This window comes from Natator depressus, chromosome 12, assembly GCF_965152275.1.
Source record: "Natator depressus isolate rNatDep1 chromosome 12, rNatDep2.hap1, whole genome shotgun sequence".
In the NCBI taxonomy this organism is placed as follows: Eukaryota; Metazoa; Chordata; order Testudines; family Cheloniidae; genus Natator; species Natator depressus.
This window is the reverse complement of record NC_134245.1, coordinates 34,774,416-34,801,692: the sequence shown is the minus strand read 5'-3', so window position 1 is coordinate 34,801,692 and position 27,277 is coordinate 34,774,416. Positions and strand designations below refer to the sequence as shown.

The 27,277-nt window shown below is 39.3% G+C and overlaps 1 protein-coding gene across 1 annotated transcript in view; it reads left to right on the top strand.

Annotated features, from left to right (window-relative positions):
• Window positions 1-21,302, top strand: part of MLYCD (malonyl-CoA decarboxylase) — a 51,366-nt gene extending 30,064 nt beyond the window's left edge. The window contains exon 5 of the mRNA XM_074968839.1: window positions 12,577-21,302. Coding sequence (XP_074824940.1) covers window positions 12,577-13,110 — 534 coding nt within the window. The 3' untranslated portion in view covers window positions 13,111-21,302. The remainder of the gene's footprint in view (window positions 1-12,576) is intronic.
• The last annotated feature ends 5,975 nt before the right edge of the window (window positions 21,303-27,277 follow it).

Here is a 27,277-nt window from a genome sequence, read left to right as displayed (position 1 = left end):
CAACCAGTTCTTGTAAATTAAGATCACTTGTTTTTAAACAGATGTATTGCATCTCCAGTCTTACAAAATCAGAGGCTCAGCCTGTTACATTGGCTATATTCAATGAAAATAATGGAGGGGACTCAGGACAAGAAAAAGCTTTTGATTACTGAATTTTCAGCAACATTTCTTGTTTAAGATCAAAGCATAGCTTTGTTTACTTTAGTGGATAAAGATATGCTGACAACATAAACACCCTGGTGCACAAAGGATCAGTATGTCTACTGAAAGGATAAGAAAAAATATAACATTTCAGAAAATCTTTCTGTAAGCATATAGACATTATTTAATTGAACATCGTTGTTTCAGCTTCAGAACGTTTTTGGTAAGAAAAACTCCTTTGTGTGAGGTAGGATTTTTTTATGTCAACCGCATGTCAGCTAGGATTGCTGAAGACCCCTTGCATGTAGATACCTGACAAAGACCCTGATCTTCCTAATTTAACTCTGCAAGATATTGAGGGGAAGGATGATGTTTAATCAAAGGCCCTTTAAGCAGCGTTAATAAACCGAGACAAACTGTTGCTAACATGTCTGCATAACTAATAGGTGGAGAAGGGCGCAGCGCTGGTATTTGTGGAACTTGACAGCATTTAAAATGAAGGGCTACGCTCTCATTTTATTTTATTTTTTTGTATGATGAGTTCTGTGGCCCCTCTTCTCCACTCACATCATTTCTCCCCTTTCTGTTATGTGATTTGAGTAGGTTGGTGGCAAGAAGGAGATGGGGCATAAAAGGTTATTAGAGCCAGTGTTGTTTGTCTCTGAGAATAGGTATCTCTCTTAGGTTCTCTGCTGTCCTTCCTTTGTCTTGTAATGTCTCTTATTCTTTCTCTCCTCTCTTCCTTCCCCCTCTGTGTGGCTGTTTCCTCTTCCTTCTACCTCTTGCCACTTGTTCCTTCCTTCCATTGCTCACGGTTTTTTCTCATACCTTTCTACCTGTTGTCCTTGTTAAACTCCACCTTGCCATACTTCCCACACATGCTCCCCAGCAGCACTCTTCTCCATTATTAGTGATTGTGGTGCCTATAAACTATAAGAATTTATGGCCCCATGCTGCCTGGGAGGATGCAATTTGTGTCAAATTGGATTGGGATTATATGATCGGGCACAATCCTGCCTAATTAAATGTACGTGGGCCAGGATTGAGAGCTGTGTCAAAATTTAGTACGTTGAGACTGTGTGAGCCACTCTCATTGCTGTAATAATTTAGCATAACATTAACACTGCTCCTGCATTCTTAGGGGAGAAATTGACATGTTTTAGTATTTATTATTTGTTTTAGGTACTCCAGTGTGATATCTAACCTTTATGAATCTGTAGTTTTGTTGGGAAGTGGTTGGGGTTTATATATGAAGGGGGAAACAGACTTCTCCTGTAGGTGTGGAAAATTGATGGCTTGCCTGCAAGGTTTTGAAATGCTGGCTTGATGCTGGCATAATTTAATGTCAGGATAAGTCTTATGTTATATCTTTTGGAAGTGATTTTTGTGTAAATTGTGATAATTAGCCGCTTGGCTCTCAGTTAAAGCAGGTATGGAAATTACCCTTTTCAGTGCTGATTACAGGCGGTTGTGTTGACACCAAATAAGTAGCAAAGTATACTTAGTTTACTCAAATAAACTGGTTAGTCTCTAAGGTGCCACAAGTACTCCTTTTCTTTTTTCTTTTTAGTTTAACATGAGACTTAGTTTTTTAATGAGAGAATGTTATTTCTTGAAACTCTGAAGCATCAAATATAGCATTGTTTACAATCTTTGTACAGCCACCTGGAAATGGTTAGATTTTGGACAAAGATTCTTAGATTGTTAAATGGGATTATTTATTTTGTGTGTGGGGAGAACTGATTTTTTTTCCACGTGGAGAACTTCCTGTCTCAAATTCTGCAACACCGGACAGACTCTGTTTTGAACCACCATTAGATATTTTACATCCTTTAAATACTATACACAATCCTATAAATGAAAAACAGTTAATGTGATACATGATTACCCTCTCAGTAATTTCAGTCTCTGACTGAACCAGGGGCAGGTGACTTCAGCCAATTGACTTAGACAATTTGAAGGGGAAGAGCCCTTTCTTCCTCTTTCCGTCCAAGTTCTTATACTGTGTTTATCATTATGTTGTCTAAGTGATACTACTCAGTGATTCTTTGGTGAACTTGAATACGTGTTTAAGGTTTACCTTGCTCACGACCTCAGTATGACTCCCACAACAGTAAGCTTTATTCCCCTCCTCCCCCCAAACTGAGCTACATGCACCAGTTGGGAGTAATCTAGTGCATTACAGCCTGAAAGCACTTGTCTTATGGAACCTCTTCTGCAGAGCTGTGGCAGCGAGGGCAAAAGAGGAACATATAATCATCAATGTTATTGGCAGCCTAATTTTGGCAGAAGGGCTCAGCTTTCTGATAATACTCCTTCATTGCATTTGTTTGCTCTGTATTTTGGGTCAGCTAAAAGTGAAGGACTTTCCAAGGCTGCCTGAGTTCAGTGCAGACATTTGTTTGGAGCACCGTTCTATCCACAGTGACTTTAAAGGGGCCAACAATATAATTACAGTGCTGAGTCAGCTGTGAATTGGTGGCAGCATCTTAAGACGTGTAGCACAGCAAGAATTTTGTTGATGTTAAGATACCGCATGCCATCAGTGTAAGCTATTTATGTGAAAAATAGGTAGATTTGGGAGTAATGTACGGAGAAGGAAAACTTGTGTACAGACTTTGTTATAGAATAAACACACACATCTTTTCAACCACTGTGTGCTAAAAGATGCAGTTTAGGAATGGTGAAAAAGTCTTTTAATTTTGCTGCCAGTAAAATATTAGGGGGAAGAGGGAATATTATGAAAGGACTGAGTAAACTTTTTAGCAATATTTTATCTATTTTTTCCCTTACAGTTTAAACACGTAATGTTTAATACATTTCTGTAACCCTTCACATGTTTTGAGTTAACCTTTGTGGACATCTGCTTGAGCAGCAGAAGGTTATTCAATTCATGATTTCCCAAGGCATTGCAATTTTTTAAAACTTGTTTTCATCCTCCAGTAAAACTCTTCATTTTTTTTCTGACTTTGCCTTAACTTAACCCACTGTGACACATCTACTTGTAAATGCCAGTATAACTTCAAAAATGGAACCCCTGTTGTCATTTTTCATAAGGGAAGCTGCAAAACATTCTGTCATGAAGTTATATCATTAAATCAGAAAAGACACAGCCACTGAGTTAGGAATATGTTTATAACCACTCTTTGCATTTAGTTCTTTATTTAGAAGGACTTTTGAATTTATAGGAATATGGGAATTGATCTGTGTAGTCCAGTATCCTGTCTCCAACAGTGGCTTGTACCAGACAATTCAGAGGAAGTTGCAAAGTAACCCTCAAGGTGAGCAATTAGGTAATAACCTGCCCATATGGTAAACTTTCTCCTAATCTTCTTGATTAGAGGTTGACAAAGACCATGTCTACATTACAGACTTCTGTTGGCATAGCTATTGCAGTCAGGGGTATGAAGAGGTGTGATATCTATCTGACCACTGTGTCAACAAAAGCCCCTAGTATAGACACATTTATGTCCTCAAAACTGCACTTTTACTGGTATGGCTTATTTCAGTCAGGGATGGAAGCTGGCTGGATTAAGCTATATCAGCAAAATCACAGTTTTGCTCGTATAAGTTGTTTCCACAATAGGAACACTTTGGCAGTATAGTATATTGATATAGCTATACCAGCAAAACATTCCTAATATAGACATGGCTTTTTTACTAAAGTGTGAGGACATATAGGACCAGGTCTCTATCCAGTTTGCCGGTGCAAACAACTGCACATACACTTTTTAAAGTATATGCCCCCATAAGGATGTTTTTCTAAATATGGATTTTCACTACTATTTGTATTATTGCAGCCCAAGAAGCCCCAGTTAGGTCTGTGAACCACCCACCTCACCTTCGCCAAGCACTGTGTAATCACATAGCAAGACACATCCCCTGCCCAAAAGAGTTAGTCTAATTTAGAACAAATAGAGGAGATTATGAAGGTGATGGCAAGGCAAACAGTGATAGCATGTGTGAATACATTTTCCTAACTGAGCAATTAACAGTTGGAATCATCTTTAAATATTAGTTGTCCTTACTAGCCACCTACCTAACCATTATCAGCTGGCATTTTACCATAGGCATCAAGATAGAGATGATTTCTGAGGTATTTATAGGAGATCAGAACAGTGGCTTTAGAGATTGGTTTGGTTTGTTCCACGCACAAAGGGAGTCATGGGAGAAAGTATGCTGTGCTAAACATTCCAGTGTCAATATTTATCTCAGTTCATAGAATGAACCTTACTCAATGTATTAGATTCACATGTAAATTAGAATAGAGTCGATAAATTAAGGCAGTGTCTGCTAAAATACTCCCTACCCAGTCAAACTCACTCTAGACAAATAAGCTTTCAAGATATGTCTATGCAGGGATTAAAAACACTGGTCCACGTCAGCTGAGTTTGGCTCACAGGGCTATGGTTGAAAAATTGTGTGTAGATATGTTTGGGTTCAGGCTGGAGCCCAGGCTCTGGGATCCTGCAAGGGTGTGTCCTGAAGATCCACAGATTTGGACCCTGAGCCAAGGAGGCAAACTATTTCAGAATCGGGGCTTGTTGGAAGGCAGATGAGATCCACTCCCCTTTAGCTTTAAACAGTTCCTGGTAGCCTTTATTTTGTACATTTTAGAGACAATGCTGTTAGCATCTATGAATTACATATACAAGCAAAAACAGCTAAGGCAAGAGAAGTTACCTCTCCTGGGGACACGGCAACTATTTTCAAATCTCTGGTATCTGCTGTGTTCTTCCCCTGTGTCTTTTCCATGCCTGTTGTCAATCATTGTCTTTTATACCCTGTTCCATAACTTTGCCTCCATACCTATCCGTTCTAAACCCCAACTAAACATTTGTATGCATAAATCACAATAATTAACCTAATACATCTAAACGAATACATTTTTGCTTACCTTACTAAAACTAACTTCTATGATCTATTCTTTGCTGTCAACCCCACTGGTACCTTCAAATTCTTTTTGATCTTACTGGTCTGCTTTTGTGGCCTTGGGTTTTTGCATGTTAACTTGTTTTGCAGGGAGACCTGAAGTTAACAATTCTCTTGTGAGATGGTTTCACCTGCTATTTACTTAGACCAAGGTTTTACAGAGTAAGACACACAAACCAGTTGTCATGGTTTACACAACCATTTTTCAGCTAAATTCTGAAATTCTGCATCAGACATGTACAACAAAAAAAATCCTTTATGTCTTCCTATAATGTAGATAATAATTTCTCTAACATTGTTTAGTGTATTAATGGGTTGGGTTATATGTATGACTAGCACAGTTCAGTACACAGTTTTCCAACAGCCTCTCCATTGACAGTACTCTAGCACCAGTTTCCTGATGTACAAATCTAGGAACTGTTAACTCGAGCATTTTGTCTAGTGTCAGCTTCCAGGTATAACCAAGGGTGAGTAGTCTCTGGGAACAAGTGATACAAATCCATGTAGGGCTTAAGTTAAAACTTGTGTTGCACCTAGAAATGAAAACCAATGTAATTTACAGAGCACTGGTGAAAAATGTCTTGAGATAGGTAAGCATATGGACAGATGCCTTTCTCGCTAGCTGAAGTTTTCAAATATTCTTCACAGAATATGCATTGTGGTAATTCCGTCTGCAGGTGACAAAGAGATGGATAACCACGGCAAGGTGTGCATTTGAGAGAACTGGTAAAAAGCTGATAGACAGTGACTGCAAACTGAGACTAGACAGGATGCCCAGGTTAACAGTTTCTAAAATACATAACAGTTGGGAGCAGATTTTGACTTTCTGGTTGGGTTGTTGATAATTACTACTTTAATTTGTTCAAGGTGACCTGGTAGGAACTTATTTTCCTACACAAGCTTTGCTTTCATTGGTGAAAAATGTGACCTTGGACTGTTGCTTTCATTGTTCAGCTAGTGTGGAATGCAGCAGTTTCAGATGAGTCACGAATAATAGGATGGGATCTGCAGTATTCTGAAAAAAACAAACAAACAAAAACACCACCACCAGCAGCTTCCTGATGGTGTGAGTGTTTCTGACAAGAAAATAAACATGAACGGAGTCATCAGTAGCCCAAGAAACTAGCACATCAGTTTAGCAACAACATAAATGAGTACACTTTTTACTGCATTTATTTATTTTTTCTGCAAGAAGTGGCCACCTAAGGTAAGCTCCTAAATTCAAACATTCATCAGGTGTGTGATAGTACTATAGCTGCAAAGATTGGATCAGTTCCCCAGTTTTTAATCAGTCTTAAAAAAAACAAACAAACATGATTTGCTGTCTTTTATTATTTTTTTTTTCTTTTCCATAATGGATTTCAGACCCAGGAACTTCTTTTGAGAATATTTTGGTTTAGGGTAAACAGTTGAGCTACTTCTAAAAGTCAGTGGTAAACAAAGGACAATCCCACATCCCAAGAAAGCCACCTGTATACTATACTTCTGAAAATGTTAATAGTTGTCAGGGAGCTATGATACAGACATCAGAGTTAATACATAAATAGCAAGAGGAAATGTTCTTCACATTCAGTTTTGCCATTTTGGGCAGTGTGTTTCCTTTTCTTCTGCAAGCTAGAAGGTAGGAGCCAGATCTGTCAATGTGGGGAAGAGAAGGGCTTGGCTTTTGTCTTTCATAAATCCCTGTATTGTTCTGCTTCCTAACAGTGCTGAAAGGTGGCCTCCAAATCTCCTGCTCTCCTAATCTGCATAGCAGAGTAAACCTCAAAACTTTGCTAATTTACCTTTTGACAAAGTCTTTTCCCTTGGTTCAGTGGGCGGATTTGGTTTATGTTGCCTATTTTCCTTCCAACCTAAGAGGGATCTGTGCATCACAGCTTGTAGCGTATTCCCAAAGCTGTAGGCCCAACATAGTAGACAAGCTTGCATAAAAGAATCCAAAACACTGGAGGCACCTTCAGCCCTTCTTGAGTCCCTGTCTGGATGGAGCTCTGTTTTTGTTTATATGGGAAGTCACTTTAAAGGGGAAAGTGGTTTCTTCAAAGAGCACTGCAGGTATTTTTCAGCACTTGATGGTGGCAGTTGTACTGTCTCTAGCAGCAGATCCAGCACCACCACCCCCACTCGGGCAAACTTTGCTACAAGCAAACCTCCTCAAATTCTTAAGAACATATTTTTTTTATCACTCATGGTTGGCCAAAGAGGACCTTTGAGTCAGTCAGTATATAATTGAGAAACCAGCAAGGAGGATCATTGCACTGGGATCTTGCAGAGCTCATTACACTTAACATTCTCTATGAGAATGCTGGTCTCAAAAGAAAGCTTGTCACTGTAAACTACAGACTGGCATTACTATTCCTGGGACCAACATGGCTAAAACAACACTTCAGAAAATAATGGAAGATATCATATTCTTGCTATGGAATTTACCATTTTGCATCAACCAAGTGCCCAGGTGTTTTGGTTTTATATTTTTCTTCTTTGTTTGCAGCTGCTTCTTGCTCTCCAGCTTTCCTCACAAGAAGAGGTTAATTGAATTACACTGCATATTCCCTGCACTGTTCAGTGAAGCTGCAGACCAGGGGGAGCTGGTGAGATGAGCCACAGAAGCTGGCTAGAAGTTTTTCTTTCCTGGTACACAGGAGGGAAGAAGGATCTGAGCTGGGGTAACTGGAGAATATTGTGGGAGCAGAGGCCAGGAGAGTGTGGATGTAGGCTGTCCAGAGGGCATAATGAAATAAACAGTCCCTGGAAATGACCAGCTAATTTGACAAAAATGATTTTCAGCTAATGCTATATGGGGTCGTCTTTGTTCTTTGTTGTCATGCTGCTGTTTGCGTGCTCTAAAGAGATGAGATTAACAGGATGAGAGGAGATGAGTGTGATTTGCCATTGAAGTCGATAGATGGGAGCAAAATTCATGTTACTTGCTTAATTCAGAAAAATGTATTCTTCTTTCATAGTTTGACTAGAGGTTCAAGACTCACCTCTTTTAGGGCGTTCTTCAAATTGAATATTGACTGCTGTCACCCATTCTGTGATTGAAGACATTAGTGAGGTGGTCCTGGTAGCATCTTTAGAACATGAATATGCAATCTGTAATAACTGTTTTTGTTCTTGTGGAGGGAGCTGTCAGAACATCTTAGGTTAGAGTTTTAACTCCCGTATTTAGCCCATTTTCTGAGCTATTCTTGTAGTTTTATTAGGGTTTAGTAGGACTTGAAATTCTGTTTCAAATAAGTACAAAATACATTTGTATAAAAAGTTAAGTTCTCAAAATTGCCTTTTTAAAACTTACATGATTCGTAAAGAGCCTTTTTAGCTTAAATAGTCTACACAGAAGATTCTGTTCCTTCTTGAAAATCTTTGGAGAGGGTACTTGTATTTCTGAGTTTGATAGGGAAATTGCCAGATAATTAATTGCCCAATTAAAAACATACATGTATAAGTTGAGGCTTACTGCCTACAAACTTCCGTGATATTTTTTTTAATCTTTTTTTTAATCTGATGTTCTTTGTGTACCCTTAACCAGAGAGGTATCCTGAAGGGTCACTGGTTTCATCAGTAAACAGTTATAGCAAGGTTATTTGATGCTATATGTGTCCATAAGACATCTTACTATTTATATGGCAGTAGTATTAAGCAGGTAGTATTCCAAAGAAGCTTATGCTATTTGTAAGCATTTAAAGAAATTTAATAAAATAAGAAGCAAAAACTAAATAGATACACTATTATTCTCCAATACCATATGTATAAAAGTACTTATAAGAAATTCTTCAAATTTAATAAAGGCACAAGCAAGTTTGTAACAACCTAACATTTCAGAATATATTAAAATAACTTAATTTTTGCATCAGAGTTGTGGCTCACTGCCTACACACTTCTGTGATTTTTTTATCTTTTAGTGTACCCTTTGTGTACCCTTAACCAGAGATGTGTCCCTAGACTTTATCCTGAAGGGTCACTGGTTTCTATAACTTGATCACTGCTCACTGTCCATTCTGCTTTTGTTGAGATTCTTCAGAGCCCCCGTGTTTTCAAGTTCTTAGAATCTGTGAAACAGTTTGCTAGCTCCCAGGCACCTAGAGAATATGGCAAGGATTTTCAAAGGAATTTAGGCTCCCATTTTCCATTGATTTATCATTTCTTTTGGGCCCCTTTGACAGTCCAAGCTAAAATTTATACCATATCTAAATTAAAATTGTGTGTACATAGAGTGATGCAGCTCAGTGCTCCACAGCCTTCATTCTACCAGTGTTGTGTTGTATTGTCTGTGTGACTTGAGTTCTTTGGCAATCTCATTCTTGCTTTAAATTGAATTGTGTGGGATTTGATAGGAAGAGAGAGATGATTCAGGAGTGTCAGTCATGGGAGATCTGTTTATGGTATGAATCTTTACTGTAGCAATTAGTAAACAATATAATTAGTAAACAATGTAAGTCATGTATTTTAGTAAATTGTACAGTAGAATTATATTTTTCACCAATGTTTTTAAACTTGTTGCCATAGCTACAAGAAGAAGTGTTGTTCAGTGTTCAGATGTATACAGGTTTTCAGTTGTTTTCTATATTTCTGTAACTTGGTTAAATTTCTAGAATACACTAAATATTTATCAGCAGCATTAAGCAGTCCTGCAGTGCTTTTAGTGGAAAGCTTAATTAGAGTTACAGGGATGGTATGATGATGATTTTTTTTTTTTTTTGAGGCATTGGTTTGGTGGCACTGCTGCAATACCATTAAAAAAGTAGGAGGCAAATAATTACTTCCGTTGGCTAACAAATATTTGGCATTTTTCTCAAACTTTTGCAGAGTGAACATTTGTGTTTCTCACTAATAGGATCTTTATCTAACAGATAGTATTAAATAATGACTGGTCAGGACATTCTAACATTATGAATAGCATGCTTTATGTTTCCCACTGACTAATAAATATACTACCTCAGTTGCTGGATTGCAATGTTTGGCAGAGGATATCTGTCGCATTAGGCCGAAGTGTGAGTTTTGTTCTATTTAAGACTTTTTTTTTTTTTTTTTTTTTTTTTTTAGCAGGAGACAAGCTTCTAAATGTTTGGTGCAGGGGAATCTATTTTGAGTTACACTCAAATTCAGTTTGTAGTATGTACAGATGCGTATATGTGTTGAGGTTTGTGGACCCCATGGTGGCCTGGTGACAAAGGAGTTAATGCAGTAACCACCTGTCAGTGCCATTTAGCAACTTCACAGCAGCTGGGAGAATAAGAGCTGAAAAGCAGAGGGGGCAGGACAGTTTCCCTGGAGAAAGAAAACTGGAGAAGGAAGGTACTGCCAGAAAGCTGGTGAGAAGCCACCCAGACACAACCCCAGCAAAGGGATAACCAGATCTACAGGCTGGGGAAGTCTATGGAACCAAGGGAGGTAGGAAAGAACTCATGGCACAGCAAAATGAGTTGTTGAGTCTTGATATTGCCTCTCTAGTTTAAGGGCCCTGAGCTGCAACCCAGTGGCATGGGTACACCTGGGTTTCCCTCTCCATCGCTCAGAGACTTAAGACCCCAAGGGGTTTCTAGACACCCTGACAACCAGGACCAGCTAACCCCTGCAGGTGTAATGGGAAATCTGAACACCCCAATAGGACTGAGACTAACATACTTTATAGCCCAAGAATGGGGCTACGATAAGGACTCGGGCAGGAGCAGCTGACTGACTGCCCTGCCAGACCAAGCTCCCTGAGGGGGTGCTGTCATGTCATTTTGCATGCATATTTGGTATTGGCTTGCACAAAGAGCCACTTACACATTTTGACTTGAAAGCTCTTTGCACAAATGCTGACTATTGTATGTATTTAAAGTAATTGACAAACAGATTAGGTGTGGGTAATTGAATGGCTGCATTTTTGAAAATCAGACTCCATATTATAGTGGGTATCAAGTATGCTTAATTATTTTTTAACAGGACTAGTGGATATAGAACTGTATTTTGATCTTGGTCTCTTGGTGACCAGCATAATATTTTAACCAAACACTAGATTCCTTTATTCTTGCAGAATTTGTATTGTTTTTAAGAATATTAAATTGTGTAGACATACATTTTTGGGGGTTTTGTGTGTGTGTTTCATATTTCAGGTTTCTTAGACTCTAGTCCTGAAAGCTGTTTTATATGGCTGGATCCCATCAGAGCCTTTTTCACTTCTTTGGGCATCCACAGGGGCTCAGGGGATTGAGTCCTACATTTGGAAATCCAGGAGTTTAAAAGGGCTCTTCTTCCAATGTTTGTGTCTGACACTTGATAGGGTACTGTTGTATTTTAGAATGTACAGGGTAGATTTGCTATGCAGTGCCTTAGCAGCATGATTGCCGTTAGCATTTGTCAGTTTAAGATAGCATCTGAATGAAGATGATTTTTTAATGATGATCTAGAAAATACTCAAAATAGAAAAATGTATTGTGAAGGCAATTTTATGTTGACGTTAAGATGTTATTGTAAAGTCTATAAATGTCTGAAACCTCCTCCACCTCAGCGTGAAAAGTAATTTTAAAAAGCACTCTGCGTTGTTGTACTTTGGCTTCTTCCTCCCTCCTTCACCCACCAGGTTTGACATCCAAGTTAATTCCTGATGTGTTAAATCCAAATGACAGTGAATTTGGTGGTTCCATCTAGTGCTGATATCAGTGCACCTCAATACCAGCATTCATTTTTGTCATAATTACCAAAGGGAATGATTTCTGTTCATGTGTCTGTTAGTACCTAAGAGATGCTTCAGCTGATTCTATAAATGTTGATTGATGGGATCAACTGTGTTATTCTCAACATAAAATTTTATCTTAAAGAGTTTGCAGTTCACATGGATAGTACGAAAAGTAGCTTCCAATGGTACATAATCTCTTCTCAGACTTCAGTAAACGCCAGATTCAGAAAAATCCTTGTGTAAGTGGCACTAGTTCATCTAAAAGGGCTACTGACATCAAGACTAAAAATCTAAACAAGACACACTGCCTTTTGTATCTAATAGGAAGAAGCCTCCTGAGTTTATTATAGAAATTTAGCCTAAGCCTCATTCCCTCCCTCCCCAATTACCCATACATTTCTTCACATCAAAAGAGGGGAAAATTATAATAAAAATGCAGGAAAGTCATAAAATGGCCAAATCCTTTCACCTTACTCCTCTGGTTAGGATTGTTAATGGGCACAGTACTGTGTTGATGGGCACAACACACATACCTATAGACCTAGATGAGGTTTACTGTGTAGATAATATTTTTCCTTTACAACTGATAATTATAATCAGAATGGCAAACACTTACCTGAAACTAATCTGTTATTGACAGAGGTGATTTTATATGGTATTTGCACACACCAGTAGCTAGTGTAGTAAATCATACTTTTGGCTAAAGAAAATAATCTTTTCTCAAAGCCATTTGTCCCTAGTGACAGTAAATTGTCCTGAACAGTTTTTAGTGAGAGTTCTTATTGAGTCAGAGTTCTCATTCATTTAAAAAATTCATTTTTTTTTCTTTTGGTCTACAGGGGGAATTTCCTCAGATCAAAGTGTTTTCTAGTTTGTCACCTATCCCAGGATTCACCAAGTGGCTCATTGGACTTCTGTCCTCACAAACAAAGGAACAGGGGAGAAATGAACTATTTACAGATGCAGAATGCAAAGAAATCTCTGAGATCACAGGTGACCCTGCTGCTGAAAAGCTAAAGAGGCTCTTAACTAACAACGAATGGGTGAGATCAGAAAAATTGGTCAAAGCATTGCATTCACCATTTATGAGGCTCTGTGCTTGGTACCTGTATGGAGAGAAACACCGTGGATATGCCCTTAATCCAGTAGCAAACTTTCATCTTCAGAATGGTGCTGTGCTGTGGCGGATAAACTGGATGGCAGACACAAGCCCCCGTGGGATCACTGCTTCATGTGGCATGATGGTAAACTATCGGTATTTCTTAGCGGACACAGCCAGTATCAGTGCAGGATACCTTGGGACAAAGCACATCAAAGCCTCAGAACAGGTTCTTTCCTTGGTGTCTCAATTTCAACAAAATAGCAAACTTTAAATATACAGCAAGATTTTAAGAGCAAACATTTCTCATTTGAATGAAGGGGTATGATATTTTGGGGTGTCCTTATTGAAAAGGGAATGTTTGTAATAAAAAAGTGAGCTCTGTTCTTAGTCACAGCAGGATGAAAAATTACATAGTCTGCCAAAATTACTATAACTTTCTTTACTTGCACTGCCCGATACTCAAAGCCTGGTTGAATTATTGCCATACTTTATGTTCAGATGAGCTGGAAGTGTATATTAAAAGCTGTGTAAACTCATCTCAGTAAGGTTACAAGCCAGTGGTAACTTGTGTGGACTGTTCTCTGCCCCTGTTGTCGTTCTCGGGATCAGTTTAGTTATTTAAGGTACATCTTTAAAAGCATAGAGGAACTCCTTAGTATGCTACTATATTAAATAGATTAATATCCAAATAACTAGATACAAGCAATAGGCAAAGACAAATTTTTGTTCAAATTTGTATAAGCAGAAGAGCAATCTGCAGCATTTCTTCACTAAGGTCTTCATCATCTTTATTCCTGACATTTTTTGGTAAAACCTCTTCATTTGGCCATTCTTTTGCTCTTTCAAAGTACAGTACAAAGTGCCAACACTGATTCATTGCTCTGATCGAGCAACAAGATACCTTGTATTTCTGTGGCTTTTTCTCAAGGCAGTAGGTATGTGTAACAGTGTATCTGCAGATTGCTATAGCTCAAATTTACAGTTTAATAAGTAAAATCAGTGGTTCTGAATAAGAGAAGAGAGTTTGTTGCTTATAGGACTTAATTATGAAGCTTTTGGATATATATTAAATCTCCATAAATTATATTGGGCATTTTAGAAGTTGGTAAGAAGCTTTTTTAATAGTAAAAAGCCAGGTTTGGTCTGTAAAGCAATAAATTAAAATAAAATAAGTCTTGCCCTATAAACGTTACATGATATCTCTCTTTAAAATGTACCATATTCAGGTTACAGTCACACTTGATGTTAGTGTCTCCAGTGAAATAAGATAACTGCCTTCAATGGATCAGATATCAGCAGATTTGGAGTGCAGAATTCTTGACTTCTTCAATGTATGGTGAAATCCTGACCAGATTCCTGAGAGAATTACACAAACATTTCTATTTCCCTATGCAGGTAAAGGTGAAGGGATCCCTAAGTGTCCAGATGTACCATTTCATTCCAGGAGAAAGGGCAATCAAATGAATTATTTGTATTCACTAAACAAAAAACTTCCCACCTACTGAGTGGCCTGTTTTAAATATCTGCTAAAGAGATTAAATGTTCCCTGGCTTCAGCTGATGGCAGATTTCTGAGTGTGATGATGCAGAGAGGCTGGATTCACTACACACTGTTCCCTTCAGAACAAAGTCATTTTTACATAGCAGCTGGTCTTCACATTAGCAATGGCAACTAGCCTATGCCATGCTGCTTTCATTATGTTTTTAAGAATGGTTTCAAAAGCCATCACATCTAGTCAGCAGGTATCTCTTATGTCAACAAATTAAGGCAAACCCATGGGTTTTGATCAGATACCAGTTAAAAAAAAATGACTACCAGCTTCTTGCGGGGGAGGAATATTGTATTGCCAAAATTTTTAAAGAAAATTAAGCAACTCTTTGCTCAATTTGAATTGTAGTTTTTGTGAAAATGCCAGAGGGCAATACAGTACTTGCCAAAATATAGCTTTTTCACTGGCTCTGAATAGCCTGATTCGTTGCACATGAGCCAAAAAAACATTGTAAAGTTTTTGAGAAGAATCAGGAAATTCTTCAGTTTGCCTCTGCATTTCCCACTTATGGAATTAAGTACTCAAACTTCTGGAATCTTCTGGTGTGAGTAGTGTGCACTGGACACTGTCCCGTGTTTGGCCAGTGGTAGGAAAGCAGCTCAGCCTAATCAGTCAGTCAGTGGCCTAGAGTAAAGGTAACTGCCAACAGGACAAGAAAACAGTTATTTTAATTCTAAAATTGTGTTTCACTGATGGGGTGAGGACTGGGGTGCTGTGTTTTTTTCTGATAATACCTGAGAGTAGACTGACCCCACTGTGTACCAGCTCAACTAGTGAGAGTAAACGGTGGGCTTGTGTACACATGAAGGTTAATGTGGAATAAGGTTGGGTGTGAATTTAAAGTGGATTACCTATCCTTGCTTAACTCCATTTATGGAAACTTTTATTCCATAATAACAGCGCCTTATTCCAAATTAGCTTAATCTACTTTAAACTAATTTGGAATAAGATGCTCTTCTTTTGGATTAAGAGGGTCCACACACACACCGTTGATCAGGAAGAGCTATTCTGGAATAACTCCCCATGTGGACAAGCCATTTGTGGTGTTTGGGACTGTACTTGCCTTTATGCCCTCAGGTGAGGGATCACAGGCATGCAGGGAACATGTCATGGCCCCAATGGACACTGCCAGCTAAAAGGTTCCAAACACGCATAAATGAGGCATGTACATACCATGAGAGGGATCCATATGGAAAAAGCATCTGAAACCAGAGTTACTGTTAGGAGTAACCTGCTGTTCCCTAGGGTTTTCAGACCTGCTCAGCACCCATTAAGATCAGTGGGAGCTGCTGGGTGCTCAGCATGTCTGAAAAACCTAGTTATTTATATGGCTTAAAAAAAAGCAGTTGGGGACTGAGCTCTTTGGAAAATTTGATCCTCCCCTTTCCCCCCCCCCCACTGAAATCAGTGGGAGTTGGGAGGCTTCCGCACCACACACCAATAGGCATTATAAACAGGGGCTTAATCCTGTTGCTATTGAAGGCCATGATAAAATTTTCATGGATGCCAAAGGTACAGGGTTGGGACTTCACAGGATAAACGTCGTCCCTATGGAGACCATTAATATCACGTATGAATGACAACACGTGTACTTCTTGATGTATTTTCCCAGTGCAGAGTGTACCCGGTCCTTTCCAGTCAGTCATCGCTTCAACTTGTCCAAAATTGCCTGTCGATGGCTCTTGGAGTAAATTTCAGCATTTGCTATATATAAAATGTCAGTTTTGCCTAAAGGGAGGATATTATCCATGTTTAAAGACTCTCAAGGACTTAAGAGTTTAAAAACCTGCTAAATGAAGTCAGCCAGATCTTGCACTGGAGTGGCACCCGTGAGTGTTGCCATAGTGAATAGTCAGTTGCTCCTTCTGTGTTAGTACCCCAGTTTTCTAGGGGTTCTAGCAGGACTGTTTTGAACTTTCATCCTTCTGAAACTTGGTGTGCAAGTTCTTCTTTTTTTTTTTATTTAAAAAAAAACCTAATTTTTGGACTTAGAGCAAAAAATGGGGGGTTAAATATTTTCTCTAAGGAAAAACAGCTTATATTTAAGAACCTGAAATTTTTCAAGCATGTATTCCCAAGAGGCACTTATTCATCTGAAGTTACACTGGCTAAGATAAGAATTATGAGTGGTTATAAAAGATAGTGTTAGGGAAAAAGATGATCACTTACTAGGATGAGGAAAAAATCTCCCTTTCTGAATAGGTGTGCTGTAGAAGTTTTATGAAAGGTCCCCTTGATTCGATAAGAGTTTGATACCAAACTAGATGGATGAATGATCTGACCTGGTATGACCCCCCCGCCCCAATGCTATGTGTAGACTGGTGCCTTTTAAAATTAAAGACAAAACAAACAAACAAAAACCTGTCATTTTCTGTTTCTCTATAACAACATGAAGAAAAAGACCCGTTTTAAAATAAGGATCTGATTTTCAGTGGGGTTTTAACCCACCCTGTGCTTTCCTAACACATGCACCTGCAGTTGCAACTGATATGATAAAACACCATTGCAGGTACAGGCATTAATATCTATAATACCTGCCCACATGTCCAATAGTGGTAGGAAAGTGCCCTTGAAAGTACTTGCAAGCTCACGGTTGCCCGCCAGGATCTAAATATCAGGCCTAAAGTTGTAGCATAAAATTGTGACCAGAGCAAGAAAAAGATGAGCAAAGAGTACCTTCCCATTTCTGTGCTTTCCCTATTATTTCTAGAACTCTGCAGCCTGTTTTGTCTGTAACATCATTAAATATTATCTTTACATGGAGCCCTGAGGGGGAACATGTGTAGATAACTGCTGTGTGGGTGCTGAACTTTCAATGGCTGCTGTCAAAAGAGTGCTTAGTCTGATACCCTGACAGCCAGATAGTCACTTAGGAAAATCTCATTTTTAGCAAACACATTACTGCAGGACATGACACTTTTGTTTTCAACAGAGATCAGAAGCTAGGTGTATTTATTTTTCCCTTCTCCAAAGTTTAGAAAGTACAATTTAATCTGTATACTCCTGGTTTTAAGATGAAATTCAGTTTTATGTATGAATAAATACAGCTGTTTGTGAAGGAAAAACCCTATATTTGTTCTTTAAAATGCCTCCGGTTTGAGGAATTCAAATAAGAGACTTCTTTTTTAAAGACAACAGAGATTTTGAGTGATGCAACAGGCTAATCTAAACCAGGCTCATAAACTGTGGATTCTCACACCTAGACAGAGTTTAAATGCCTTCATGGTGTGTTTGTTGGGAGATTATAAGCAAAGATTTTTAGCATCACATTGGAGGTGCATTGTATGGATGTATTTTCTATATGACATCTGTTCTCCACGAGCCCTCACGCACCTGCAAAAGTATTTCACTTCATGTTCGCTTTTTGGTTCACTTCATCTGTTACATTAGTAACCTAACAAATTAGGCTAAATATTCTATCATTTAATTGTGCATCAGAAATTTAGTTCAATTTTAAAAGAACCTTTGTGAAAGGATTGTTGAGGGTGAAGTCTTTGCTCATTACCACCACTAGCTGTTTATTCCCACTTGTTTTCTTTCATTGGTTGTTGGCCTTGAAATGACCATCATTTCTTAGACTGTCCAGCATGCCCTTAAAGGTTGCTTTAAAATGAACAATGCTGAAAATGGAAAGGAAATGCTCACCGTATGTACCATTTACTGGGGCAATGGGCATGTCATTGGAGAGGTTTTAGTCTATTCTTTTGAAATGCAGCTTCATTGCTCAAAATGAAGGGATAACGCCTCCCCCCTCCCAGTTTGTGGAGCTCGTGGAGCCTATTCTGAAGAGCACACACATAACAAAGAGGCTGTGATAAAAGTGTAGAACACAGCAAAACTTGGGTCTCCTTCCAGTGTTTGTCTGACACTTGGCAGGGCACAGTTCTATCTTAGAATGTAAAAGGTAAATTTGCAGTACAGCGCCTCAGCAGCATGACTCCCGTTTGCTTTTGTCAGTTTCAGCTAGCTGCTGAACGATGATGCTTTTTTAATGATGATCTAGAAAATATTCAAAATAGAAACATGTATTATGTAGCCATCGTAAAGACAATTTTCTGTTGACATTAAAATGCGATTGTAAAATCTCTAAATGACCGAGACCTCCTCCCCCTCAATATGAAAAGTAATGTTTAAAAAAACCAACACTCTGGCTTCTTTCTCCTTCTTTGGTCCCAAGCTGAGGAGTTTTCATGTGCTGTCCTTTTCCGATAGCCTTTTATCATGCTAAAACTCTCATTGGGCTGAAGATTTAAACACATGCTGAATGATGCACTCCTGCAGTGCAGTGCTTTTGTGTCCCAAGCATTTAACCTGTACAAATTAAATAAATATGTTCACCGCAGAACCCTCTGATGCAACACAATCGAGAGAATAATTCAGTTAGTTGTCAGTCTGTTCTCTACGCACTCAATCCATGGCTTCCCCATGAAGGGGTCAGATCCTGTAGTCTAGTCAGGGGCAGAGAAAGGCGTATGTGGGTAGAGGGAGGGCAGCAAGGCAGCAAAGTGGCATTAGTCTTTGTATTTCCTCAAATTCTGGCACCAGGCTATTCCCAAATGGAAATCAGAGCAGACTTCAACTAATGCCTAGCTGTCTATGTCCTGGCCCAAAGGCCCATTGTTGCAGAACAGCATTCTGGCCCTCTCCTTTATACCACGTGCCATTGAAGGATTCCCTGAAAGGGGGGAAGTCACAGTAAGTTGGCTAAAGTACCTTTACAGCTGCTGTGGCACAAAGCAGACAAAATGTGGGTTGTCTGGTGCAAGGGACCTAATGAATAGTGATTGTATTAATGGGGTATTTTGTGCTTAAAACAGCTGCCCATGCTATACTGGATGGAGTCTACAGACTCATTTCAGTGAGAGCTATGGGCTGGGTAATGACTTTTAGTCACTATCAAAATGAACTGGGTTGGAACCATTAACCCAGAGAGGGTTAATGCTTCTCTAAGGCTTTCCATTGCAAACTCAATTTGTAAACCATAGCTGGTTGTTTCAGAGAATATATTGCTAAATCTGGGCCTTTTAGAGGTCCTCTATCAGCCCAAATACAGATTTATTTTAAGGGGGTGGGGCAGGGTGTAAATTGATTTTTGACATGTATTAGTCACAAATTTGCAAAAAATGTTTTTATACACAGTTTCAGATGTTCAATTAAAAATAAACATACTGAGAAAATGGCTTGAATTTTACCTAACAACACTTTATAGACGCAGTCCTTAATGTGGACTTCTTCTTTTTGTTACTATCATTACCATAATAATAAACAAACTGGTCTTGATGGAAGAACGCAAAGAACAGCTATAGAGCAAAGTTGTGTCATATTTTTATGAATGGAAAATGTTTGAAAATGAGTAGATTTGTGTTTTTTGTAAAGTGCCTAGAGCCAAGTGGTCTGCAGGGGGACATGTTTTGTAGGTTGCTGTTGTAGACAAATACAAGAAACTACCTACACCACGGAAAAGGCAGCAACTTTATTCAGTTTCAAGAAACACTTACGGCCTTCTTTATAAAGACTTTTGTGATGGCTCAATATGTGCAATTTGTGTCTTCAGTGTCCCGTCTTACATTATTTGCACCTTATAAATAGTACATTGGAGTGATGTATGGACTGCTGTCTATTGGGGACCCACATAAGAACACACAACCTCCCTAAGTGATTCAACTCTCATGGAGGGAGTTGGACTTCATTTCAGTGGTGAGAAAAAGAGTGGTGGAAGTGGATCAGAAAATGGTCCTAAGCAGCAAAGTAATGTAACTTGCCTTGATTCGGTCTCAATAGTGGGTTGTAGCTGTGAAACTATGATGCCTTTTGTTTTAGGTACAGCACAGTAGCTCAGCCAGCCAATGAACCGTTTCCTTGGCACACAGAAGGCGTGGAGGCCCTGAGAGAGGCCACCTGGACAATTTAGTGAGAGCAGAGGTCCAGGGAGGTGAAGCCAAGCTGCCTGGAAAATTCAACAATAAAACTCATGTTAAGAAATAATGGGTATTTCCCAGTATGAGACCCAGCTAGGTGTGTTTGCATGGGTAACAGGGTATTTCATGGCAGTAGAATAAGTTAATGTTGCCACACTGTCTAGCGTGTGGTGCTTTGGAATGTGGGTGCTTTGTTCCCTACTTGCTCCAGCAGATGTGAGATGCTGCACACATGCAAAAGGGTCCAAAGAGGAGGACGGTGTGGCAAGACAGTGAATGAGGTGGAAGAAAGCCACTGCCCCTCCATTAATTTATGGTTACATCATTCCCATTATTTTTCTGAGGGACCAAGTAACTCCTGGCATGAAAGTTCAGCTCCTATGGACAGCAATGGATGTTGCACTCATTTTAACAGGTGGGTTTGGTTCCAGGAGAAATGCTAGATTGAGGCAAGTTACCCCAACCTATACCAACTTCTGGGCTAACTTACTACTCATTTTGGCCAAGAGCTGTATGTCATGCATGAGACCATTACGCTGAGCAAACCAAAGAAAAGTTTGTGCCAACTTGCCTTGTGCATCACTGGCTTGGTTAGGATGTCAAAAATAGAGATGACGTGATGGCTGTGCTCGTTATGTTCCTCCAGTAAATAAGTGAAACGAAGCACTATTTTGATGATTATGCTGTCCGGATAGTGGCACTATACACTGCTGTGCAAAAAGTCACTGATAAAAAAGGAGTTATCGGCCCAGATCCTTGGGTGGTATAAATCAGTGTATTTCCATTGACTACAATGGAGTTACACCACCTTACACCATCTCAGTATCCGGCCAATAGTCTCCAAGGCCCAGATCCTCAAAGGTATACAGGCTCCTCGCTTCCCTTGAAATCCGTGGAATTTAGGAGCCTAAATAGCATTGAGGATCAGGGCCAAAGGGCTTGTCAATGCCAAAACTTGCACTGGTGTAGTGTAAACTCATGTTGATCATTATTTTGGATTAATTTAAACCTGTTCCAAATTGGCTTAAAAAAACATAAAAAGCCACTCAGACTAGAATAAGAGTGTGAAAATAGGAGTTTACAGTGATGTAACTATATCTGGTGCTTAATTTGCACCAGGACTTGCCAGGGCTGAGCCCCGGCACCTCTGGGCTTGGCAGTCCATAGCCACGGCACCTCTGGGCTTGCTGCATCAGTTATGAATGTAAAAAAAAATTGTGTCCTGGCACCTCTTTCATTACAAATGAAGCATTGACTGTATCCATCTAAATTCATACCTTAGGTTATACTAGTACAACCTCCCTGTGTAGACAAGGGCTAAATAGTGTTAAGCACAAGAAATAAGCCCACCAAGGCAAGGAAGTACAGAGCAGAGAGTCTTTGCAATTGGGGACTGAGGCCTATGGATACAGTACTGCAGGGAGTGTGCACTGGTAGTGCCATGCCTGTTCTGTGCATAAAGAGGTGTTTGGCACCTGATCGTGTGAGATGCTAATCAGGGCACATGATTACAAGTAATTCAGGAAAATTCTCTGGGGCACTTCCATTGATGCAGGGATATTGAAACCTCATTGCTGATTTAAAAACAAACAAACAAACAAAAAACAGTATGGAGACTAGCTACTGAATATGCTCTGTCATAGTTTTTCAAAGATAAATGTCTTCTAGATGTGTTGGTCTCCTCCCACCAAAATACCATAAGACCGCATGGCTCGATATACCTCACTTCATTTTAATTGGTGGTGGTGGTATTATTATTATTATTTATGATTTATTATGAACCACGTTTATTACAGCAGTGTCTAAGGGCCAGCCAAGAACGTTTATTACAGCCAAGTGTCTAAGGGCCAGCAGTGTCTAAGGGCCAGCCAAGCCAAGAAGTAGTCCCTGCCCCAGAGAGCTTGCAATCTAAACAGGCAAGAAAGACCAGGTAGGAGAAGGGGTATAACATGCAAGTAGAGTGAAAATGTGATGGCAGCAAAAGGCATGTTAGTCCATGGTTTTTAAATTTTAATTTAATTTTATTTATTTGATGGTTTTACTTAGGAGGAGATAAGCTAAACGAACAAAAAAGGAACAAGAAGAGGGTAAGCGGGGCAGATGTGGAGTGAAACCAGAGTGAAGGAGGAAGAAGGTTGGAGCAAGCAGCCAATCAGTGCACAGCAGAGAAAGTCCAGTCAAAACTAGAAAGCTCTCTAAATATCTCTGCTTTGGCTGCATCTGCCCCTACTGGCTGGAGTCTCTGGCTGGCTTCTCTATGCAGTTTTCTCCCAAGGCCACATGACGTGTGGGTAGGATGTGTGCACCACCTTGTAATACCCCAGAGTGTGAGAGGTCTGTTTTAGATCAAGGAGGGTGCTGAGGGAAGGAGTGGCTGGGCCCCATTTTATCCCCTCCCCCATAGTGCAACGGTCCTTGATGGCCCTGTCTCAATGTGACATGGTTCAGAATTGTATTGACCAATCAATACAAACCATTCCACGCTTCCAGCTTTCATCAGACTCTTCCCTCCTGTGATGAAGATTTGAGGGCTGAAATGCTGCCTTACAATTTTTCTTGGTAAATCCACAATAATTATGGTCTGACTTCTGTGGATTGTATTCAAACATATGACCATGGTAGTCGATGGGAGTTTTACTGAATTAAGGACCCCAAGATTTGGTCTGATACTGATTGTTTTGTAAATTGCAATCTGAATGTTTGGCGTTCAGATAAACATGGAGAGTTGAGCCACAGGCTGACAGGCCTATAACTGATATAAACAAATACCAATTTTCTTGTGTCTAAATACTTCTGGAGAGTCAATGGCTTGTGTACTGGAAAATAACAAAGGTGTGCCTTTCATTTATATTACAATAGCATGTAGGAACCTCCATCATGACCCCTTTGTGCTAGACACTGTACAGACGTAGCAAAGACAATCTTTGCCCAAAGGAACTAACAGCCGAGGGGTCCGAATGGACACAAGGTGTGGATGAAATAGACAAAAAGTGTTGCGGCTGTGTCGGCAGGATGAAATCAGAATAAGCCAAGTAGCGATTAGCAGAAGTGTCACATTACCACTTGCCTAGCCAATGCCGATTGATGTGATGAAATAAAAAAATTCAAAGAGAGCTCCTTCCATTTTCAAAAATGTCTGAATTGATAGATTCATTTTCAGCTACAGCTGTTCTATCTAATGAAAAAAATTTGCTGAAACCATTGCAAATATAAGGGGAAATGAGGGTAACTAATTTGCTGAAACAGGTACACCAAATTCCAACCTGGCGTGACTTTAAACCAGAGAACTCCTGAACCCCTGATTATTGGGATTACACTAGGAACACTAATCGAATCTTAATTAGAGCTGGAATTTGGAAAGAGAGAGAGAATCAAAATGACTTATCTTGTTTCTGCTTAATTTAGAGAAAAAGGAAATGATGTAAAAACTTTAAATAGTGGGAAAAAAAATCATTAGGTTCCTACAGTCTGTATCTAAGATTATACTTAAGTGGAATTTTTGTTCTAGTAAAGTCTTTAAAATGTAATTAAAATATCAATGATATGTGTTTGCTTTTTTTTAATCAACTATTTTTTTCCAAAGAAGCCTTGTTTTTCATGAAAATATCTTTTAAGTTTGAAAAAGGTTACACTGTGTTCTTGCAGGGTATTTTCCTCTATGGATAAGAGTTTGGTGGGAAAGGATGTAGTTATAAATATACTTCTGAGTATACTTCTAAATATGTTGAAAGTATACATTACACATTAGGCCCTTGCTTATTTTAAACTCATTAGCCAGCACCCTGTTTTATGAAATGCGGTCATTTCTTCTTCTTACGTTGGAGTTTTAACACATTTTAAATAAAATCTGTCATTTGGAAAAAGTACGTGAAATACTGAACATCCAGCTTGGTACTAGGATGTTCATGCTTTGCTTTTCTCATAAACTGGGGACTTCTGTATTACCACCTGCAACTTTATACATCTCAAAACCAATAGTATTATTCAACTGAAATGTTGATGTTCTCAGATGCAGGCAAATACGCATTAACCCCACTCCCCCAAACATACAGAAAACAACATTAAAAGAATGTTAATATTGTAAGGTAAAGCACTCAAAAGTTAGGAAATGCCAGAATTAAGGTTGCCTATGTAACCTTAATTTGGCCCCTTGTGCGTATGCATTTTGATACCGTCTTTAACTGCGTGATCACGGACTATATTTTCAGCAGAACCTCATTCAGTGCACAGGATGTGAGTACTCATCACTTATGCAAATCATAGGCCAGCTGTCTCAAGTTGGGCACGCAGAAATGAGGAACATAGTGTTAATAGCATTTGTAAAAAGTTTGGTTGAAGTGAGTTGCCCAGCATCACATAGGAACTCTGTGGCAGAGGCAGGGATAGAATCCAGGTCTATAGGATGGCATTCAGTCTCCAACCCTGCTCTCCTCTCATTAGCTGAACATCCCAGTCTCCCCCTTTTCATCCCCCAGGCCTTGCTCCTGATTCCCCTATATTCCAGTCAAGCTGATTCATTTCTTCTCCCTGCGGCCTGGACACCAGTAGCAGGAGCACTGAGCACAGGGGCAGTAGTTCATGTGCCTTAGCTCCAAGAGAAGCAATGCAGTCCTTGGATGGAGCATGCTCCGTACAGATGGACTCTTCAGAGAATTTCGCTGCCAAACTCTTGTGTCTCTACTGAGACAGAGACTTTCAGAGGCTCTAATTTAGCCAAATTTGGGAAGAGTTTCATGGGAACAGCAAAAAGCACTTCACTGTCACAGAGTGAGGTCCTTGCTCCAAAACCTGGAGGCATCAAAGCTGATCAATGAATCAGAAACTTCCCCCTAACCTTGTGCTGAGAAACAGCTGAACCGTTTTTGCTATAATTAAAATATATATATATATATTGTAAACCAGAGGCAGACATCTGGCATAGAAAATTTCAGCCTGAGCAGTTATGTCTGTTAAAATTATCAGCCTTTTTAATGGCTTATAATGAAAAGTGATGGCAACCCTTATCTACAGGCTTCACTTTTGTATGTCGCCTACATTGACCTGGCTCGCAATGTGAGATTTGTAAGCGCAGCTGTAATTTATGACAAGTGATTATTTTATGTGTCAGAGCAGCACGAGTTTATTTCCGTGTGTGTTTCTGTATGTATCTGATCAAGTAAGAGAGTTGTTAAGAAAACAGTTGAAATGGCTTCTGTAGCTGCAGACTGATCAGAGGACAGATGTTAAGATGGGAAAAGCATTAAAAAGAATGAATGATGAGAGAGTGGAGGTGTTTAAAATAGAACAATGGTGGGCTCACTTTTAAACAGATTTATCGTTGCTTTTCTGGAAGGAAATGACACAGAGGGATTTGTGGATATTCAGGCTGAAACAAGTTGCTGAGTTAGGAGTATTGAAATTGTAGGTATGCAGCGTAAAATGTGTTGAAATAAGACATAATGTGAGCACTTTGGGCTTCGCTGAAGTGCATATTTCAACACTTCTTACGTCATTGTTAAAATGATAGGATTCATCAAGAGGAATTGTATCCACTCTGATGGGGGTGTGTGTGTGTATAATATGAACACATACAGACTATCAACATGTGTTTTATAGGTTTTGATGTATATATAAATAGAGAATTGAAGGGAGAGAAAGCACTTGTGTATTATCTTGTTTGCAGAAAAGTCCTTAATAGGAACACCCTGAAATATTAACCTGTGATGAGTAAATGTGTGGTGGTATTGCTCATAGAAACCAAATAATTTTACTTCTGATTTACAAGGGATTTGTATGTAAATGACCCTTACTGAACTCTAAGCTTAATACAGTTTTGTGTAAGAAAAGAGATGTGTGCACAGGGACTGAGCCAAGTCTTGATTTAGCATGTTGCACTTTTTTTAATTCTCTCTGCTAAATCCTGCCAAGCCTGCAGACTTTATTTACTAGCACTCCATTGAAGTCAATGTCAAAGCTCCCATTGATTTTGACAGCATCAGGATTTCAACCTATAGGTCCTGCAGCAGATAATGGTTTGTCTGTCATCTTCATCATGTTTGCTGTGGCTATCTTGGTCTGTCTTAGTTTTGCCATCCCTTCATGTGTTTATTGTTCTTAATGTAGTGCTCGGTGAAGCCCATTTAGGCATGTGATCTCCTCTGTTAGCTCTGTGGAGAGCTGGCTGTTGTACCCATGAATTTGTTCTCAAATAGATGTCTGTTGTATTTGAGCCTCAGTCTGGGAGGGAGTAATGGCTTAACACAATGCCACGATGGCAAAACAGCTGTTTTCATGCAGTATCGGTGAATAGCATGAATCCCAACACACCGAACATGGGATATTGTTCAAAAAGGGGACACAATAGACAGAGACGTGCTCAGCTCTGTGAAAATAATTTAGGAGGCTGACAAACTTTTTTTACTGGTTTACAAACACTGCTGTTAGCTGAATCTTCCCATCACATCTATCTGAGTCCATTATTTCTGATCAGGTGTTTTGTATGAGAATAAAATAGCTTTAGGGTTCATTCCAGTGCTCTTTTACCCTGCCAGTCTTAATCTCTCACAACCATTGCTTATTCCTCTTTACTTTAAAAGAAAGGTGAAACAAATGCCTATTGACAGCTGAAAATCCCTGTTCACAGAGAATTAACCTCTGGTAGTAAAGCCAAAAGGACACCCAGATTTGTGTCATTTGCATTTGTTAATGAAGAAAATAACCTTGTGGCTCAAGAAGTGAAGCCTGTCTTCTGCTCCATCAATGGCAAAGCAGACAGTTGTAGATAGCCAGAGACTGATCACACACATTGTAAATCCATTAGGTGAAAACCTGGCTTTACTGAAGTCAATGGGAGCTTTGATTTTTATTTTAATGGGGCTGGATTTCACTCACTGACTTCAATGGAATAACTCCCGTCTTACCTCATGGTAACTGTGATCCGAATCAGACCCAGTGCATCTAGGGTATGATTGCAATGAAAATGATACTTTCTG